The sequence below is a fragment of the Dromaius novaehollandiae genome, chromosome 3, assembly GCF_036370855.1.
Source record: "Dromaius novaehollandiae isolate bDroNov1 chromosome 3, bDroNov1.hap1, whole genome shotgun sequence".
NCBI classification, from domain to species: domain Eukaryota; kingdom Metazoa; phylum Chordata; class Aves; order Casuariiformes; family Dromaiidae; genus Dromaius; species Dromaius novaehollandiae.
This window is the reverse complement of record NC_088100.1, coordinates 68135561-68157621: the sequence shown is the minus strand read 5'-3', so window position 1 is coordinate 68157621 and position 22061 is coordinate 68135561. Positions and strand designations below refer to the sequence as shown.

General features: G+C 38.6%; 1 protein-coding gene across 4 annotated transcripts in view; it reads left to right on the top strand.

Annotated features, from left to right (window-relative positions):
• The window catches only part of SNX9 (sorting nexin 9), a 65065-nt gene that overhangs the window by 11544 nt on the left and 31460 nt on the right, over positions 1-22061 (top strand). For 3 of the 4 annotated variants that reach the window (XM_026122206.2, XM_026122205.2, XM_064509102.1), the window contains 3 exons: positions 8548-8634; positions 11076-11150; positions 12403-12525. In XM_026122206.2, the coding sequence (XP_025977991.1) occupies positions 8548-8634; positions 11076-11150; positions 12403-12525 (285 nt within the window). The remainder of the gene's footprint in view (positions 1-8547; positions 8635-11075; positions 11151-12402; positions 12526-22061) is intronic. The other variant, XM_064509103.1, reaches the window with a different exon arrangement.

The window sequence follows — 22061 nt, the reverse complement described above, 5'->3', positions numbered from 1 at the left end:
TGGAGTAATGGTTGCTGAATAATGTGATCTTAATGCAAAGGTGGAGTGACCTACTTGACTAGACTTCGGTTTCCTTTTTGGGAGGGGCCAGTGTTCTAATATTGCAGTTCAACACAAAAAACAATTGCTTTTGGAAATAAATAAATATAGCATTAAAGGGAGTTTTTTATTACAAGTCAGTTTCAGTTTTTAGTAGTTTAATGTAAGTCCAGTTGCACTTGACAGTTCAGTTTCTTCAGACTCTAGTAGTCTAGTAGTTTCTTTTTCCCTGGGCAGATATTGTTGAACACATACACAAGAACAGTGATCATGCTTAGCAGTGTATAAACATTATAAACTTTCTCCATTCAGTCTGTGTTAGTTAAAAAGACAAGCAGTGAATCCTTATCACTGTAACTGGCAGTTTGCAAAACTATGTATAATCTCTTGGATTCCTAAACTAAAGCTTCTGTAGGGATATAGAGACAATGCCCCTAGTGTCCTGTTTTGCTTCCACCTTCACTTTTTTGTTTGCTTCTTGCCTCTTGGGAATGTCTGTAAAAAGAGCATGTGACTGGGTTTAGAGATTTCTTCAACAGTAGGCAAGACAGAAGTAGCTGCCTTTCTAGGTCGAGGGACAAAGGCACTTTAAGAGCTGTTTAATATTTCAGCATAGACCATACAAATATACACTTAGTCTAAGCAGTCTGATAGAGTTGTGATAGTTGGACTAAAATGAAGAGACTTTTTTTTTTTTTTTTTTTTTTTTTAAATCATGTTGCAACTGCTTCAGTGAAAAATTGTTTTGTCTCAGAGGAGTACTTACTGGCTTATAGGTGAGCTTGGGTTTCATAATAAATGAAGAAAAAAATAAAATAAAATAAAATACATGTAACTTATAGCCACTGTCAGAAGAAAGGTAGTGTACTCAGTGAATAGTTCTCTGGAGGGGTGTTCCTGCCTCTAAAGGTAGGAACTTGTGTTCTAAAGGCTCTTTTTCTTCTGTGTGTTTTTGTTGTTGTTGTTGAGCTCTTTAGATACAAGTTGTTTCAATTCTTAAACTTCTCACTGTTCCCTTAGTATGAACACTGGGACTTAGCGTATGTTTTGGCCTGCTGAGAGTTTGTCTGAAAGATGCATTCATTAAAGCATGGTGACTTAAGCATTGTTCTGGCTGTTTATTAATGGTGAAATGGAACAGTGGTTAAACTGTCATTTAAAAACTTGCATATGTTACATAAATTTCTGTAGCTTCACTGATGCAGTGAAAAAAGTTACAGTTTTAATGCTGACTTTTCAGCTGATACCAAGTTACAAATTTTGCAGTTCTAAGTAGTAGTCAGCTACTTCAGAAACTATTAGATGGAAATTATAGAACAAAATGCTATGAAAGATCAAAGATTATAGAACCAAAAATGGAAAAACCATCTCAAGATTAATCTGAGATTAATACAAAACTTTCTGTGCAACAGGAAAATGAATAAATACTTACAATTGCTGTGATTGCAGGTTTATGGAATTGGAAGAACTCTCAGAATTTAGTAGCCTGCTTGGCTTTTCATGGGAATCTTTCATTTCAACTGTTTTTCTGTAACAAAGGTGTTGAACACTCACTAAAAGATTTTCAGAATAGGCAAAACTGTGTTGAATCACAGTGGAGTGAGAAATTATGGCAGGTTTAGAAGTTGTATTTTGGTGTTCGTTCTCTCAGCACAGCCTGACTTAAGTACGTGCCTAGCTGAATTGGTGTTTCAGCTGTTGACATTCCGTTGCCCTTAGCCCCATCTATATGGGGACCTACCTGCTTCTTATAGGTGATATGAAAATAAAGTATTCGTGGTCTTTTTGCAATTTTGATGTGAGAAATTCTAGACAAAGATGAGAGGTGATTAGGGGAGAAGGGAACCAGTCTATTGGGTATTCTGCTTCCTCTCCTTTTGTGCTTTGCAGCTTTTTTAGAGAATGTCATAAAAAATTCATAGTTGAGAATGAATTAAAACAGTCAAGGAAGACAGAAATGTATCTCAGTTCCATGCATCCAGATGTAATCAACATAGCGCTTGTCAGTGTTTCACAGGTAACTGGTTTCAAAGGTTCGTGTTTACTAGACCTAGAGGAGAATACTTGTATTGAATGATGTAGCTGCTGTAGAAAAGCTTTATGAAGTTATCTCTGTCTCTATGTATATCCCCTGTTTATTCGTAACCAAAATGTTACAAGAGTTATCTGGGATGACCAGAAGCCCTTAATTACTCCTTCCAGCTAAAAGCTTAAGCTGCTGTCCTAGAAAAATTCAGAAGTCTGCTTTGTATCAAGGCCCTGTGAAATTTTAATTCACTTGCAAATAAGTGTCCTAGCTCAAAAAAAAAGATGTTGGTGCTAACAATTCTTTCTCTTTTAAAGACACTGTTTACAACCAGCCTTCCCAAAATATGGTGTCTGCCTCTCTAGTGGGATGCAGATTTCTTAGAAAGACTTATCTGCCCCATTTCCTTTCCACAAAAGAAACGTGGAATTTGGTCCTCTTTCTGTGTGCCAGGGAGCTGCTGTCACCAACTGCATGGGAGGGTAGGACCTGAAACTGGAGACCAAGTATGAACCTGGAAGCCTGTGCCATCTCTGCTGCTGTGATACAACAGCTGTCTTTCTGAGACAGTGCCACCAAACAAATTAAACATGTGAATCCCTATCCCTCGAAAAGAGCCCTGCTGTATGGCTCAAGCTCTGAATCATGTGCTAACTACTAAAAGGAAGCCTTGCATTTATTGCAGAAGTTTAACACTTTGAGCCTTCTATGGATGTTTCCTTTGAATTTATCTGTCACTGCCAGCTGTCCTAGAGGAACAGTCATCTTGTGGTATAAGTTTCCTAAACTTGAACAGATGGCTGAAACAGATAAGTCTATGGCATAACAAATGAACTCTCCTTCTAATACAGTAAAATTGAATCACATTGGGAAAGTGTTTTCAAGGATGTGTTAAATTTTTGAGTGGATGTCACTGATACTTTGCCATGGTTAGTGTTATGACGCATACTTTCATTATGTATCAGGGTTTATTTTTCCTTCAAAAAGTCTGGCATTGCAAAACCACTTAGTTTTGAACAAAATACAGTGAAGTGATCACTGGGTGTAGTTAATCATTCTTATCAACAGAGGTTTAGACAGGCTAACTACTGTAAAAGCAGCTGTGAGCACACTGACGTGCATTAACTGTTAGTACGTATATTCTTAACCAGAGAGGAGTACACAGCAGTTTTAGTTGTCCTAGTTCTCTAGGACAAAACTTACCTCCTGCAGGTGAGCTGTGATGCAGGTGTCTGGCTTGGGGCAAGTTGCTCTTGCATCTGAGCTGAATCTCTTGATTAAAACATCTTACAAAAAGCAGAAAGATTCTTAGGAGAAGTAGGTGCTTCTGTCTCTGTATCACCTGTTCATAGATTCTGGGACAAATAGAGAGGAGCCAGTCCATCAGGATGTCTGCAAAAATCTTGGATACTGTTCTAGTAATTTGGTGTAGTGATGATATAATCCTTCATTAGAATTTTGTATTAATGACTTTTTTTTTTCTAGCTGTCTTCCTGCCCACTTAATTTATACCAAGAATCTTGACACACTGACAGTTGTGGTTTCATATTCTTATGCCTGCTGCATAAATCAGTTGGCAAATGCTCTTGTTTTTTTAATCTCTGCTTTTAAGGTTTTGGGGGGAGGTGGAGAAGGTACTCAGCTCAATGACAGAAGTAACCAATGGATAAAAGCCAACTTTGCTCCAAATATGCAGAGGAATAATACTTTCACTAGTCTAGGTACTGCTTTTCAGTATAAAGGATCTTTGTATTTTATATGCTTAGACATTACTTAAATTACCGTTCTGAAGAGACAGTGATTGATTGTGATGCTTAAAATTTCTGAAAGAGAGGCCTTGTACTGTAACAGGTCAGCAAATCTGTAAATCGGGAAACAGCAGGCCAGATGTGTAACTTAACAGCAAGTCCAATCAGGTCATAAGAATGCTGGTGTAAAATTGAGAATTACTGCTTTCTGTTTTCCCCTTTCCATATTAAGATTTAAATGTCTGTGTCTGTACGCCTGAAAAGCTCATTTTCCTTTCATAAGGAGGAATTAGTGCTGGTTTCTCACTGTCCTTGCCTTGTAGAGAAGACTTCTACCTCCCTCTCATTCTGCAGAATGGTTGTGCTCCTGAGGGCTGCAGAGGCTTTGCGGAGCAGAGGGCCCTTTTGTCATTGGTATGCACTTAATCTGTACTGGGCTCTTCTCACTCGAGGGAGCATTTGGGATGAAAGCCAGGGTGTCACAAACTCTCTGGGGAAGTGTTGGAAGCTCCACTCCTACCTTAGCAGCGTCAGGCAGTAGATGTACATTACAATGACTAGGGCTTGTGTCTAGTCAATGAAATCTGTGCAAACCTTTTCGAGCTAGAAATCCTTTTTCTCAAAGGATCTGGGAAACAACTTCAGAATCCAGAATCAGTTGTACCCTATGTGTGGGAAGAAATCTAACTTCAGTAAGTTAAATTAATTTTTTAATGGATTGCTTAGCTACTCATTTACTTGTTTTGAGAGGTTCCAGTACTTCTGTGAATGAAGTAATGGCCTTTATTCCACTCACTAAGAATCTGAATCTCTGAAGTTCCTGCAGTTCCTCAATCATTGGATCCTTTTACATAGGATGAGAAGTAAATATGATACATCATGGTCATTGTAACACATCTAGTTTTTTAAACCTGATGAGTGCTCCTAATATGTATAAATACTATGCTTTTGAATAAACTGTAGTGTTCCATCTGGTTTTTTTTTCCCCAGAATTTTCTTTCATTTGTTAGAGTCCCATTTCTATAAATATTCAAAACATCCATAGAGCTTAGCTTTAATGTCTGATGCATGCATTGCAGTGCACAGGAGCTAAAATCCTTTTCTGGTCAAACACTTTGTTCTCTCTGTATCCACATGCTGTTTTGCATAAGTGGCAATGATCTAACTCCAAGCTGTAACTGCTACTTGGATGTAATATTTGTGGCTAGTAATTTGGAAAGAACATTTATTGCAGAAACAAACCATTTTACTTTTTATGGTGTTTTTGGAACAGATTGTCAAAAACTTAAACGGGGTGAGGCTGATGTCATTGCCTAAGGAAGGCTTAGTGGAAGGGGAGAGGGAAGGGTTTTTTGTTTATTTTAATTGTTAACAATATGCTTATATTAAAGCGACGAAACAACTGACATTTAGTCACAATTTTGCAAGTGTACTCACTTTGGAATGGGTTGAATTGATAGTATTTGCCATTAAATCTCAGGAGTCTGACAGTAGCATTACAGCTTATTTTCCAGGACTTCTTAGGGGATTCATCCCCAAAGTAGGGGAAAGAGATCAGAAATACAAGTGCAAGGGGGAAATGCTAGCAGAAAAATCTGGGAAGTATATTTGAGACATCAACATATGGATTAGATTACAGATGTACCTCCAGTGCTTAATGTTCTATAATAATCCATTTGTGTGGCTATGGCACCTGTGGATACCATTTCTGGTATTGCCAGTCTTTCTTCTCTGCAATTTCTCACACTACAGTAAGGCACAAATGACTGGGTTTGTAGCCTTTTTGTCCTTGACTTTTTAACAACTTTTGAAACAGGAATTTGGAGCAGGCGAATGGCTACCCTTTGGCCTTCTGACCTTATTAAATCCTGTGCATCTCTTTTGGTCTTTCCTTCCCTAGAAGCTGAATGGCTCTGAATTTTTGGAATTACTTTTATCTCTGTGATACATCTGAAGAACTGAGTATATGCATCTGATCTCTAAATTATTAGAAACAAGTGTATCTTATGCTCCCTGCACTGCAGTCATTATTTTTGGATGTTTTGCTAGTTTTCCTAAAGGTTAGTAAAGCCTGCCCATGTCCTAGTGAACTCTTTGTTGCTGGGAGTAAAAGCAAGAACTTTTAATGCTATGTTGTACTTAACCAGGGAAGAAAAACTTCTGAACTGTGAGGAAAACGGACTTCTCCAAGATGTCTAGCATCTGAGCTCTGTTAAATCGCGTTGCAGAAACAGGTCAAGTAGCAGTAGTCTGCTGGGAAAAATGGCACGATCAACAGGTTGCTTCCATTAATGCTGGGGGAAGAGACCTGATTCCTGCAGGAAGGAAAGCAGTTGGCACAATTACTGAAAACAGTTTTCTTCTGTTCATCTTTGTTTTGCACAATGTAATCTGAAAGTGCGGAAAGCCTCAATTCCTAGGGAAAAGATTTTGTGGTAGGAGGCATTAAGCACACTTGGAACATGGGTTTTTCTTCAGTGTTGGTACTTCTCTAGTAGTGAAGACCAAGTACTTGATTTGCTGTGCCAATGACTCACGATTAGCTTCAAGTCAGCTGCGCTACAACATAAGGTTTTTATTTCCCCTCTCTGTGTGTATTTACACTCAAGTAAAGCATCTCTCGACCAGCAAGAAATATTTCCAGGCTTAAAGAAATTAAAATGTGGGGAAGGAAAGTTTTTGGTGTTTTTTTTTTTCTTTTCTTTTCTGGTTTTATGTCAGAGGAAGGAGTGTCTCCATGGGGATCATAACAACCTGCAGTTCTGAGACAGGCAAGGCTTGATGACAAATGTCTGTCTCTTCCTGCCCCTCCTTCCCCCCCCCCCCCCCCCCACATAACTTGCTTAGCACAGAGATTTTACTGTCATTTTACTGTATATTTATGGCAAAACAATTTTTGATTTTCCATTTTCCCCCTCCTGGCCTACCCCTGACATTCAAGTGCAAGGACCTCATTGCTGTGTGCCTTGTCTGACATCTTCACATAGTAACACTGTTACAAATTTTCCCTCCCACCTCCCATCTCCATGGTGAAAACAAGGCCATAATCTTGCATCCTCAATGTGTATTATGGGAGCTACTGTGTTTCCTGCTTTCTGCTGCTCCTCATCCTATATGAGCTGGGGAAATAGGAGCTATGATGTAATTTATATTGAGTTTTTCATCATTCTTTGCAGGTGTACCAGGACAGAGAAATGTTTCTCTTCCTAGTTGTCCCGTGTGTGGATTTCAGGCCTGTAAAATAGCCACATCATTGCTCTTGGAGGCCTTCCTATGCAACCACAAATCCCTTGCTCTTAAGGAATGGCTTTTCTCCTAATCTTTAAGCCAATGAAGACTTGTTTGTTTTCCTCTCCTCTCTTGGGCTTAAGAGTAGAGTTTATAGTTTTGTTTCTTGTTTCAGATGCATGAGAAAAGTTTCTTGTAATTGTTTAAATGTTAACAGGCAATGCTATTTAGACTGCCTGACCTGTAGTCTAGCTTTCCATTTTGCAGCTCTTTGATACTTCTGCACTGGCATCTATCGAACCAAATAATGTGCTAATTACTTCCAGAGCAGGTGGTTAACTTGAAAACTTGAGTATAAATAATTTTTGTTATTTATGTTATTATTATATTACTATATAGTATTTTATTATTTATATGTTCTAGTAGGGCAATGAGTTTTATTTTGGGGGAAGAGAAGCACAAGTAAAGGGTATCTTGCCACCTTGTTGAGTTCCAGGCTTGAAATTTATTTAGTATGCCACTCTAAATGGAAGACTAAAACCTTGATTCTAGACTTTCCTTTAAGATTGCAGGGCAAAATATATGCAGTTTTTGTCTCTTCTGCATCCATTTCAACAGTTGTGAGAAAATAAATGTCGCTACTTTGTATTTCGTGGCGGTCCTCTCTACTTTTAAATCAGTGAGGGAATTCAATAGAAGACAACAAAAAGATGGTTGGGAATATGATTTTGTACTATGTCACAATTCCTTACATAAAGAAGCAGAACTGTTGCTTAAATGCTAGACAACTTTGTCACTGCTTCCCACGTAACATTTTATGTAGCCTTATAGTAGTCAGTACCCAATAAAGCCATTGTGTCTAAACACTTAAACTGGGATATGTTTTTGCTGTGTTGTCCCCTACTTTCCTTCTCCCTGCCCCCAAATATATAACAAGCCTATTCTCACTCTTTGTTAGGCATTTGCATAGTTCATCCTGTATGCAAAGAAAGTCTCAAAATGCAGTGTTACATGTTTCTAAATACAGCAGTGGTTACTTAAATCTGCAGTTACTTTTGATTTCTTTTTCTGAATTGCTTGCTTTATGAAACTCTCCCTTACGCAAATTAAGTTGGAACATGTCTTGTAGAAGAGTATATTAATTGGACTGTTTGCTAAAGTTAGTATTTCCTTCTCTGCTTGGAAAAAGTTATACAGATAGTCCTGGGCCTTGCAGAGAACAGCCAGTCCTAAACTGTGAATCCTCCTGGAAAATGTTGGTCATCTCTAACAAGCTCTGCAGGAGACTCTCATCTTGTAAAGCTTGCAGTAGTGTTCAGTTTGGAGTTCAAATTTAGAAAATGTTGGCATCCCACATGTTTTGTTACTCCGTGTACACTCAGCCTGTCCCATACCTAGTATTGCTTCTCCTGGTTAAGAGTAAGAGTTGTTTTGATGGTTCTTCCATGCAGTCTGCTTAAGAGAGAAGGCTTACTTTTTTTTGTTTTGGTTTTTCCCCACATACAGGCTCGTGTTATGTATGACTTTGCTGCTGAGCCTGGAAATAACGAGCTGACTGTTAGTGAAGGGGAGATCATCATAATTACCAACCCGGTAAGACAAATGATATGGAAACAAGGCTTCAGTGCAATGTCCTGACTTACTTCTAGCAATTAGAAGAAAAGAGGTGTTAGGTGACATATGGGAAGAAAGCACTGGCTACCCTCCCCTGACAAAGTAGCAAATAAATTAATGCACAGAATTTTCTAGTAATGTTGTGGAAACAAATGTAATGAGCACAATTTTTGGAGGACAGGGCCATCTCCTGCAGCCCTGTCAGCCTGTGCCCACACACTTCAGAATTCTTTGCTCAGCGTTTTTCCCCCTGCCTCTAAATGGGGTATTGCCAAGGTGGAGGAAGGAGCTAATGGTGGTGAGAACTTTCACATCTAAATGTGGTGTCCTTTTTTGCTTGGTTAGTGGTCTCCTTTTTTGGGGTGTATGTAATCTTTTGCATACTTGCGAGTTGCATTTAAATGATAATTCTGACACTGGCTTGCTTCAAGGTTTTCTGAGTTTTTAATTAAAGACTTTAGCATGCCAAGGCACTGGTATGCTCAGAGAATTTACCACAACATCTGTTACTAAATCTGTGGTCCTTTCACAGTTAAAGCAATATGCACAAGGTGCAGGGGAGGAGTGGGGAAAATATTAAGATAATACTGTCAAGGAAATTTAAAATTAATAGTACTCTTGAGCACTGACATTTGACATACTAACTTATGATGGGTATGCTTTTATTCTTTTGTAACATTCTTACATTGGTAACAAAAATGTTAGTTTATTTGCACACAAGAAAGCCTGAGCTATACTACTACAGAAAATTCAAAAGTTCGATAATCTGGCATAAAGATTTTCTTTTTGTTTGTTTAATCTGGTTCTATAAGAAACTTAGTTTAGTCTGTAGGACTCAAGTCTTTAAAGAGTGTAATCATCCGTAGTCCTGATCATTTAAGTTCCACTGGCTTAAACATTTGAAGCAAATATTTAATAGAACCAGCACCCTCCTGAAGAACAGGATGCTATGCTGTAGCAGAAGTAACACTTTAAATAAACTTTATCAAGATTAAAGGAACAACAAAATTAACAACTGCTCTATTCCACACACAGCAGATGAGTTTGTTTCCAAGTGAAGGCATTTGTTAATGTTGTTTTACATTATAAGTAGGGCTAAACAAATAACTTACCACTTTTAAGCTAGTTCTTGCTAGTTCAGAAGACAGTATATTTAAAACAACAAAAACAAAAAGGTATTTATTTCATACCATCCATGATGTAACTGGGGATAAATAGCTACAAAGGCTCTCGATTTTCAGTGTGGTAAGTTCAGAGAGCAGTAGTTCAAGTCATGAAGGTCCATTGGTGCCTGCTGTAAAGTGCAATGGTGCAAATGTTGCTTGTGGTTCAAAAAGTCATTACACTTGCAGATTAACTAAACTGGTTGAATTTATAATCTGAGGTGTGTAATTGTTCTATGTTCTTGAGTGTAAGCTGTTAGGCATGTAAGAAAAAGCAAACTGAAGTCTTATTCCAATAAGTGATTGACTTTACTGTTTGAAATAGTCAATTAATAAACAGACTTCTCTTTACTATGTAGAGGCTTACATAAAATTCCTAAGTGAAAGAATAAAAGTGTGCATAAACAAATATATCCATTACAAAGTAAAACCAATATATCCTGAAGTTCAGTTACTGTTGTTACAACTGAATTTTGGGCAGAACTGGCTTATTCCAGATAAGGTCCTAGAATTGACTTTGCCTAATTGTAAAGGTCTGCAAAGGCTTTTTAGCAGACGTAGAATGTACGTCTATGTTGCCTAAAACAAGTTAAAAGAGGTTGCCCCACTAAGATTAAGGCTGCAGTGCGTTAGGTCTTTCCAAACAAATAGAATGAGACCTACCAATGTGATATTAGACTTACACAGAAGACCTAGAGATACTCTTTCTTGTCTGGCACATGCCTCTCAACTTCGAGATTATCCTGGATGTTTTTGTGGGTCACAGCTCCTGCTCACCAGACACTACTGCACCTTCAGCAAGTGGAGCAGCAGTTCTACAGACGTTACCAATAAGTTTGTTGCTTGAGTCGTCTTTTTTTGCCTGTTGAATGAGTCCTTTGGAAACAGCACACTAATAACCTTGTATGTTTTGATGCAATCTGTGCCCAAAGAATTGACTGTGGTATAAACAATCAAAGGTGCTCAAAATCAAGCTTTTTTTCCTCATGCTTGTTAAAACTAAAGTCCACAGTAGCCTTGTGAAACATGCATGGGTCAGTGTTCTCTGTTTAAATGAATCTCTGCTGCTTCAGGAGATTTAAGTGAATATGTTCATGGTCATACAGTCATAACTGTCTTTCAAACGTTGCAATTTGCATTTTAAAGCATGATGCTGCTTCCTCCAGAATTGTTTAAAGCATGCTGTGGGATCCATCACAAAACTGCTTTCATACTACTACCTTTTTTTTTTTTTTTTTTCCCCCTCCTTTCTTTTAGGATGTTGGTGGAGGCTGGTTAGAAGGAAAAAACAGCCAAGGAGAGAGGGGACTTGTTCCAACAGATTACGTTGAAGTAAGTGGCTGCAGCGTGTTAACTTCTAAGAAGGTGGAACTACTGAAAAAGCCATCCTCTGATTTGCTGATGAGACTCTATTGCTTAAACTTGTAGTATTAAAGCTCAGAATACTTAATCTCATTGAAGCAACTGTAGGTGATTTTGGAGATCAGTGCAAACATCTAATTTGAAATTACTGCGCTGCTTAGTGAGTTCCCAAGAAATGCAAAGGGAGTTTGGCTGTACTGAATACAGGTAATCTGTTAGCTGTGAATGTTGGCTACTCTGAATTTCCTTCTGGTTTTGGGTCTCTCATGATCCAATAACTGTTTTGTTTTCATGTCTGAGAATGCAGATGTGAAAATGAAATGAGTAATAAAGTCCACACTGATGATGTTGCTGTGGCTGACTTGCCACATGCCCATAAATCTCTGGAGTGGAACCGCAGTTCTGGGGTTCAGGATACAGTATTGCATCCTCATCTTGTTCCTGAGGGCCAGTGGCTGACTCCTCAGTGTGCATGTGCGTGTGTGTGCTTAATGACTGGAATGCCTGGGTGAGGGGGTGGAAAATGTAATTCTTGAACTTTTATTCATTCTTTCTTGGGGAGGCCAGTATTGGTAAGTCTACAGGCTGGTAGCTGGGTCAAGACTTCTGGCTGTGATTCCTGCAATCTCCTCTTAAGGCTTGTTCCCTCCTTTTCCAGTACTGTGGTTTTTGTTTTTGTTTTTGTTTTCTTTAAAGTGTATGAGGCAGGAAGGAATGCCAGCTGGCATAATCTTGTGGGTGTGTGGTGGTGCTTTTTTGTTGTTGTCCTCTTCTTTTTTTTTTTTTTCCTCCTTCCCTTTTTTTTTCTTTTTTCCTTCTCCTTCAGTTAGTGTGAGCTCATGGTCTGGTAGCTTTTTGGCTCTCCAAACTTGTCCCAAACAAATCGTCTCAGTTTCCAAGCAGTTACTGCTTATGGATTAACATCCCTGTTAATCCATAGCGAATTTGTGGATGGGTATTCACTGCCACAGGTTTTCCATGTTGCACTGTGATGGTGTAAACCAGTTCCATCTGCTGTGAAGATAAATCCTCCACGTTACCCCACAACTTCTAGTAGAAGGTACAATTGAATTCGAGTTCAAAAATGGCATATGCAACCCTTGATGTAGAATTGTCATAGAATCTTAATGTCTAGTGATATGTTAGGATGATTATACAAGATAATCAGTGCAATTTGATTAATGGAAGCATGGCAAATGTTTTACAACTTTTTCTATTACAGATTATAAATGAAGGTGCAAAAGATGGAATTACTTGTGGTAACTCATTAGCTGACCAAGCCTTTTTTGATTCCCTCTCTTCAAATACAGCTCAGAACAACTCAGCTGCTAAGAGCAACAATCAGGTATGTCTGTAGGTTTTTCAGGCACAGTGGGTAATGAAGCAAGTTCCTGCATGGTCACTGGTCAGTTGAAGGAGTGGTTGACGTTGGCTTTGCTGGAAGGATATGTTTTGGGTTTTTTCATTCCTTTCTTTTTTCTTTATTCATAGCTTTTTGTCCAGTGTGTCATTTTACTAAGTATCCAGTTTCAGGTTAGACATAACAGGACATATGTTATCTTAAACACAAGCTGTTTATTGTGGTCTTCAGACTGCAGCATATCCCTCTTGCAGGAACACTTAAACTCTTTAGCAACCAGAGGTCAATAGAAGAACAAAACTTGCTTTTTCCAACAGCAGCATGTAGAGGTCTCGCATATTGGAAAGTAAATGCTTTACTCATCATAGCAGCTGGAGATGCACTCCTAACTTGTGGAGCACTTAAAAATTAGCTACTGGTTTTCTTAACTATAATTTGCATTGCAGGACTTTAAGATGGACAGAGATCTCTCTTGAACTATATACGGTATATCTTTGTATGACAGTGGATACAACATTTCATCTACTGTGTAGTGTTTAGTTTATGCTTCCTTGTATTCAGCTGCCAGGAGTTATACACGATTGCCTAGCTTTAAACTAAAAGATTCTACCTATGCTTTGGTGAGCACATATAGCTTGCATTGTTGCTACCGTGTAATAGAGAAGTTTGAGCGAGTGGAGTAGGGGGAAGTTTCCCGTGGTGCCTCAAAGTGCTTCATCATGCTCCAGGCCAAGGCATGATATTAATGCATCTTTTCTTTGGCTCCTGAACAGCTCTGTGTGTGTATTCAGAACTCTAGACCTCACTGTGACTGTCTCATTGTTGATCAACAAATTGTGTGTGTGTGTGGTTTGTTTATTTGTTTATATATATATATATATATATAAAAATATATAAATTGTGTATATATAAATAAAATTGTGGGTGTTTATCTTTTACACGCATGCACACACACACGCGCTCGCGCGCTCTCTCTCTCTCTCTCTCTCTTAATATTTTAATTAAGGCCCAACTGAATATTTGGATTAAACACAGCTCGTGAACTACCTGTTAGGTTAAAGATCCAAAAGCATTGACTTTTGTTTGTTCTACTAAAGTTTATTCTACCTCAGTAAAATTCATAGGAATTTTGAAGGTAGAGTGGAAGCCTCATTTCTTCTGCCTTGTCTGTTACACCTGCCCCAATTTTGTTTCCTTCTATGGAGTTTTTTTTTAGGGAAACTTTAAGGCTGGGGAAGCTTGAAATACTTGCAGCATTTACTTCTGTCAAATCTGAATACTGTTCTCTTTATGAAGAAAGAGAAGAGTATAATTTAACTTAATCTAGGAGGAATTACTTGCAGCAAAATAAATACAGAATACTTTGAATGGTAGCAGAGGTATCTATCAGAGCTTGGTCGGTGCTTAACACAAGGTACTCATATGCCTGGAGGAGGGCAGAAAAGCCTGCTTGCCTACACAGGAGGAAAAATTAAAATAAATGTATCTATTCTGTCGTAAACAACTAGACTGAATAGCAGTTCTCTATGAAAAGTGTACTTTGGGGGGAGAAGCTGGAAAAATGTAAAATATGGACACTTATTATAATACAATTTATGCCAGGTAATATTAAGGATCAGCAGTATATTGGCCCTGTAATATACACAATTTGTGGTTTCTTCATAACAAAGTTACATTAACTTCATGTGAAGAGCTTGAATCTTCTGTATCAGTTCCTTATTCTTATCAGGGTCTTAGTCCTCTCCATTATCCGTCAATTCTGTGTGAAGCAGTTGGGAGAACTGGTGTGCCATAGTGTACTGTAGCAGTACTGTGCTGCTAATATTAATACGAGAAAGAGAAGGAGAGTGTGCACCTGGATGCAACCAAGCCCAAGATCTGGGGGAAACTAATAGACATTGCGGCAGGCTGGTAAGCATGTACCCCCTGCACCCCCATATCAGGAACCATACTGTTGTGTGGTCAGAATTTTGTCTCAAGTGATCTATGTTTTCCCCAGTTGTCCCGTAGTTGAGCCAGTAACTGCTGTTTGGTTATATATTTTCTAGAAAAGCAGCAGATCTTGATTTGAAGACTGTTTTCTTCAGCTTCTGATGTTCATCTGGTAGCTTGTTTGTTGCTAATAAGAACTTGTGACTTAATTTGTATATTGAGCAGTCTGGTTTCAGCTTCCAGCTGTCATTATGTCTTTCTCCACCAGATCAGAGAGTTCTCTAGTGTATGATGTTTTCTCCTTGCAAAAATTTTATGGTTGGTCATCCTCTTGATTTAAACAACAACAAAAAGACACCTCAGCCTGTTTGCTTTCTTGTTGCAGGACATTTTTCCTGCTCTCAACAAAGCTTTGTTGTGACTTCTTTGTAAAACGGAGGTATCAGAGTTGTATGCATCGCTCCTGTGTACCTCTCACGATGCCAAATACAGAGGTTAAATGTTGCTGCTCTGGTGTATGGAAAACTGCTGCACTGGAGGATTGCATTGGCTCTAGTCATAGAGTTGCATTGAGGGGCCATACTGTGTTGCTAGTCTCCTACGAGTATTAGCCTCTCATTAGAGCCACTGCTTTATAAGAATCCAATCTTCTGCTCGTACCCGCCTAGCCGGGAAGAGTTGGATGTTTCAAAGGGCTGCCTGTAGGGGGTCAGTCAGTCAGAGGAAGCAATGAAGTTAATTACAGTTTAGTCAGTTTTTCCCTTGTTTGTGTGACTTTTTTACACTCAAAATAGAGAAGAGGAAGAACAAATAGGGGAATATGATGTTAAGTCACAGATGTTATGGGCAGGTGTAGCATCTGATCTTTTTTTTTAAAAAAACAAAAAAGTATTAGTCAAAAAATAATAATAACTAAGTAACCCTTAGCTGCCAAACGCAGAGGCCACAGCCCTGGCCCCACAGCAGAGCTGAGCAGTTTTGACCCTGTAGCGCTGGAGAAAGGAAGCGAAGGGAATAGGAAGTCTTTCTTCTCTGTCTTCCCTGTCAAACCATCGCTCCTTTGCAAGGTGATGCAGGCCACTAACTTTAGACTGCCATTTGGGCCAACCAGTGAGTAAGTGTATCAACTCTTAGATTTTCTTTTTTTTTAAATTATTATTGATTGTAAATGTATATATACAGTTCAATAACTTACCCATCAACTATTCTGTTATTAAAGTAACACTGGTAATAAATGGCACTGAAATGAATATAAATTACGGCATGCCAAACCAAATAAGTACCTTAGGATACACTGAAGGGAAAACTTCTCATCTCTGATTAAAGTTAACAGTGGCTTTTTCCCCCTCCTCCTTGTATTATTACTCTGACTCCAAGTCACTTACAGGGGCTGTAACAACAACAGATATCCTGCTATTCACTTTTATTTAATAGCGCTTCTTTCTTACTGTAAGTGACCAAGAGATTGCTAGCTCGATGGTATTGTGTTGGTAATTGGGGAGCTGGTAGTTGACGTACATATGGAAATACAAGATTTGTCTAAGATTTATTCCAAGTAGTTTCCTCCAACTGTTCCTGGGGAACCTGCACTTGGTGATCAAGAATAGTGCTTCTTGAGTCAAAGCTGTGCTTGTGTTAATTTTACACATGCTCCAGCTTCAAAAATGACTATTTTAACAGTAATGATCTGCATCTGTTCTGAACCACAACTTATGGTGGCTTTTCATTTATTTAACTTTAAAACATTTTAAAGATGTGAACAAATATTATCCTACTGGACCTTTCCATTTAAAAAATAGTGTATATCTGACTGATTCCATTGGACCAAAGTAGTCACCTTACTGAGAGGTTAAGCCTTTTTTTAGCTGTACACTAGTTTCATCAGTGGTCTGTAAACAAACCGTATGTACAATTAGTCATAAGGTAGTGTAGTTACTTATAGCCTTTATAACATGTGTTTGTACATATAGTAGAAATGGCATAGACTTCAGTATATTATATATTTTAGTATGCAGGTTTTTTCCTCCCTTCTCCCTGTAGCTTAAAATCTATTTATTTTCTGAAGAACAAAAACCTAGTATTAAATACAAATGCATAATGAAATTGAAAAAAAAAATTTGAATACTACCTGTTTCAGGTCAGAGGTGGATCACCCATTATGTCAGTATAGGTACTGTAAAGCCACATCTACAGCTCTTAAGATATAAAAATACTTCTTACTAACTATAGGTCGTATTTGTAGAGGAGTTTGTTCCCTTTTCTTGATACTGATTCTCTGATCATGGCCAAAACTACTACTGTAGAAGTCTGACTGTACAGCTCTTGGTTCCGGATAGAATATGTATCCTGCAAGTTCATGCTTTTGTGAATTGCAGATTTTTATTGGTTAATTCCAGTGTAACTTTAATAAACCTACACATTAAATGTTTTCAGGTGTGTTGTGGGCTGAGTAGCACAGGCCCCTGAGTAGGAACAAGAAGCCACTAACAGAATCTTACTGTGTTCACATTTTATTGCCCAGTAGTAAATGTAAAATCACTCAAGATAGTTTCTCTCTCCCTGAAAGAAGGAAAGCTGCTACACAGTTGCTGAAGGGTATATAAATAGACTATCTTATGTATAGAATAAGCCTTTACTTTCAGAAGACTGGGACTAGTGAAAACTGCTAGTTCGGTGTGCAGGAACTGAGACAACTCATAAGTTCCCTGTTATTTAGACATAGTACTGAACATGCACAAGGAAAATGCTAAGAAAGCTATTCCCAGAGCTTTATTTCGTTTTCCTTCTACTAGTTGCAGCTTAATGTTGGACAGACAAACTGTAGTTGTTAAATTTGTATACCTGCCCTCCCCCATGCTTCCTGGAAATATTATAAACAACAGTAAATGTTAAGACTGAAGCAAATAAATACAGTGCTTATAATACAAATGCACTATTGCACTTCTGTGGAAGTTATGACTTGCATCAATTCCTGCAGTCCTGCAACAGCATTCATGTTCTTTGTTGCTGCTACGTACCTGTAGTAAGGTAGAAATATTGTCATGGGACATGCATGACTCATTTATGTTTGGTTGGGTCCAGTCTGGCTTGTTAAACCAGTATGCTAAAATATCTTATCATAAAATATATGCAGGTAGGTTCACCATGGAAGCTGCAATAACTGTAACAGTTTATGGATTTTAAGAATTCTTGATTCTGTAACTCTGAATAAATAAGTATGTTTCTAAACATACATAATTAAATATTATAGAATTAAATGTAAAGTTACTCTGTGCATAAATAATCTTTATTGGCATACCATAAAAAGTATCTAAATAGAAGTACAAGCAAAACTAGTTGTGGGTGAAATTATTTTTCAGAAGTCAAAAAATACCTGAAGTGTTTTATTTCGCCTTGCTGCTTTCATGATTAGTAACTTCCAGTTCTTGTTACAGATGACAATGTAACATCCTCCATTCTCAAGTGTAGCCTGAAAGCAACTTTTTTTTTTCTCACATCTAAGTCACAAAATTGTACTCAGACCTGTAAAAGGAATTTGTGACCTGTTTAACAAAAATTCCAGGCAATCAGTGCTATAAAATACTGGAAAGAGGCTTGCTTGCTTTGAAATGCATTGTATTTACATATTTATTAAAAAAAAAAACCCAAAAAAATGGCAGATGAGTGATTGTACCAATTCAAATTACAGATCTGTCTTAAGATAGATAGGTAGATATATCTTTGTGTGTGTGTGTGTGTGTCCATGTCCCCTAATGGAATGCAAAAGCTCAAGTGGCAGGCAGCAAGTTGTTAAACTGCAGTACTTCCATCACTCTTCATAATGTTTTTGTAGCCTCAGGCAAAATCTGACTACTTCTAAAATAGTGTCTTGCAATTTACAGTGCTTGCATGCTCTTTCTCTTTATAGCTTTGTTTTCATTTGCCTTCTTGTTTTATGAGTGGCATCATGGCCTAGCAGTTTGCCATTGACCAGTTATGACCAGAATATTTTAATTTGGTGATGGTGACAGTCTTGTCAGCTCTTGTATGAGTGTTTCTACTTGCATGCATACTTACTGATCTGCGACATGTGGCATTCATACGTTGCACTGATTTTATCCCCCTGCCCTACAGCAGGAGACTTAGTGCAGTGTATTCTTTATCTTCTGCTTTAAAAGTTTTTTTTCTTGTTCACTGAGAACTTCTTATTTTTGAGTAGTAAGCTTTGGCATTTGGACTGGTAATCTGAAAAGCCTTGGTGGTCATCACCTTCAACTCCAAGAAAGACATAAAGGAAAAACGCTGTAGTCTGTTACACAACAAAAATAGATGGTGCTTCTCCCACAAAGAAAGGATAAAGATGGAAACTTTGTTTATTCGTTATAACCTGATCCTGGGATGTCTAGAAGAGAACATCAGAATAGGGAGTTGTTTTCATCTATTTTTGGTATTGGTGTGACTGCTCCTTGGAAAACTGTCTGAAATTTCTCATCTGTGCTTCAAGAAGAAACCATTAGGGATTGAAGTCAGCTCAAGAGAAGGCAAGGATAATTACAATAGCAGAAGTGCCTTTATAATGAAGATTCAAGAAACCCTCCTTATGTCCTCTTTGAAGATGTCAAGATGTGACTTGGTTGCCATTTACATGTGCCTGCCTGGCTGACAAAAACATAAGTCTGCGATTACTCCTTGAACAAATGTATGCAGGGTTTTTTAGTGGCTGAAAGTTGAAACTAAGCAAACTTGAATTAAAAGATCACTTCCTTTAAGCAGTGAGGGTGACCTGGAATGATCTGGCAATAGATGTGATTCGCCCCCGCCCCAATCACTGATATCTGTTCTTTGTTCAAGTTCAAATTATGTATCTTTCCAAAATGACCATTCTCTACCTGAAACATGACTTTTTTGAGTTGAATCAGGAGTCAAGAGATGGAAATCCTGCGCTTGCAATGCAGGCTATTATCCACTTAGGCTACAAATGACCTCACAGGTAAGAAAATAGGAATGAAACTGGAAAAAGAACAGAAAACCATAATTGTTCTGCTCTTCATGGTTCTTCCACTGTTGTTTTTTTTTTTTTTTTTTTTTTTTTTTCTGGCTAAAAGCAAGGAGTGCCTGGCAGGTAGGCTTGGCTTGCAAGCAGACAAAGCACAGCTTCTTTCTGAGACTCTTGTGAAGGAGATAGTGGGGTTATACTGGAGGGGTCCTTGTGCTGGTCAATGGCTACCTTGAGAAGGAAGCAAGATGACAGGAGTGGCTGAGGAGCAAGCAAGGGCCTCAGGAGGCATTGCTAAAGCCTCTGTCAGCTGCTTCTGGAGGGCCTCTCTCATGTTGGTTTCATGCTTTTAACCACAAGAAGTCTCTAGTATGAGTCCATACTAGAGATGTCCCCTAAAGCCTAGCCCACCTCCACTTTTGCTTTTCCTGGAAGACCTCTTTAAGGAGAGAATAAGTTAAAATGGTGCAATAGAGAAGAGGGCCTTAAGAGTGAAAGAGGTGCCAAGGACTATCATGTTAAGGTATATGCATGTGAATGATTTACCAAGAAGTAAGCTTGGGCATGAAGTATCATGAGCATGGCAGCTACTTCAGTATCTGCTAAAGCACATGCTTGCTCCATGATAAATACCGCATAATGAATACAAATCTGTGATTGCTGCAGTGTAAGCCTTTAGCCCTTCATGTTCCTTCTTGGAAAAATGAGTTTGATTGTTAGGGTGGCTGTCTTTATTTTCTTTGTATATGTATCTATTCAGAAGCACTGTTATCTAGAGAACTTAGTGTCTGACTGTCCCCGAAGCTTTGTCTCCATGTGTGTAACTAAGGAAGCTATAAAGTTGGAGAAGTACGTTCATTCCTGTGACCTATTCGACTAAGCCACAGTGACTTTTGTGTATATCCTGCCATTCAACTGCCCTTTTCAACACCTCTTCAAGGGTGTAACGTAGCAGTGTGGGCCATGGGATGGCTTCCTGAACTTCCCTTTATCTGCTTGGACTTACTTTCCCTACTCACTGCTTCAGCACAACCTCTGTCTCTCAGAGTAGATTTCAAGGTGTATTTCTTACATTTGGAGATTATCATCTAGGTGGCACAGCTACCTAGATCTTTTTAGCTACTCAGCTGAGTTTTAGCATCTGAGCATCATGTCTGGATTGATGTGTGACCCTCAGGAGTAGAATGGATCAATTCTTCATCAGAAGCATACTATTAATATCCAGAAAGTCTGCCAGGAATAATTTATTTGGCATCAAAAAAGATCCTTAGTCAGGGCAGAGAGAGAGAGAGAGGCCTTAGCAACCTTTCTTAGTGTTACTGCGTATGACTTTGGATTCTTAACAGACATCTCTTCCTGTTTCACTCATGATTCATTTGGTGAAGATACTAACCTTACATCCCCAAACTGAGGATTTTCCTGTTGTGGCTTTTTCCCCTTATTCAGCTATAATTAAGTCTTCAAAAAATTTGCTAGACTCGCACTCATATTCTGCCCTTAATGGAAGAATCTTAAAATATATAGTAAAGTGCTCCCTCCTTCTTCTGTTCCCCTAATAGCCTTTCTCCGCCCGTACCCCCGAACAGTAGGAGTGAGCAAGGCCATAACAGTCTGCAAAGGGGAAAATTGGATGCCTTTAAGGAGGTTATCCTTGAGTTAACCAAGGAGGAGGGAAGAGACACAACCTTTCATTTGGAGGTTGATTAGTTTAAGTATGCATGGTATGGCATTTTCTTCTTGTGGGTTTACTTTTGAGGATTGCTTTGCATACTTAGATGTTAGGTGTGCTTTGTCAGGTTATATTGACTGAAGAAGTTTTTGAAACGACTCTTCATCTTTTCGTGCTGACTGAAGAGTGATCCAGAAGACTCTTAGTTTCAGTTACTGGAAAAGCAAAGGTGTGAGAATGTAATTTAATCACTTACAAAATACTTGCTGGTTTAATTAGGGTTCACTCAACCAGAGCTCAGCCACGCAAATAGTGGCTTTATGAAATTTGCCGGCTGCTGAGATCTGCAGAGCTGCTGAATGGGGCTGCGATTGTACTTTTAACAAATGCTGTGTCTCTGCTGGGGCCTCCATAGTGTTGTGGGACCTTGAGGATTTTGGATTCCTGAACCCTTCTCCAGGCGATTCTTGGCTGCCACTTGTTCACAGTGTGCATGTACACAGGCAAGCATTTGAAGAAAGATGGATTAGTTGCAAAGAACAGTTTGAGTAATTCACTTCCTCTTGCTGTACAACATTGCTGTACAACGTGTATCAGCAGCTGTCTTTAAGTTTCGAGGTGATCTCTCTTGACAGTCATTCTTTTTAGTAGTGCACCCAGTATTAATATTATTGCCTACCCTTTGTTTCGCAGCAGATCTTAAGCTTTCTTTGCCACCCACTCATGTACCAGGTTTCACATGAACTACAGAGGAGAGGAAAACTTTACTCAGCCTTCTGGCAATCATCCCACTTTGGGACTTTCATTTGCCAGTCATCAGCACAACATACATTGCAGAAGTATATGCAAATGAATGTTATGCAAACTTTTCTAGGTGCTCTAAGTTAAGTTAGGAGTAGGCACACTCTTTCCCATGTGTATGCATTTTCCTTTAGCAAAGATGTT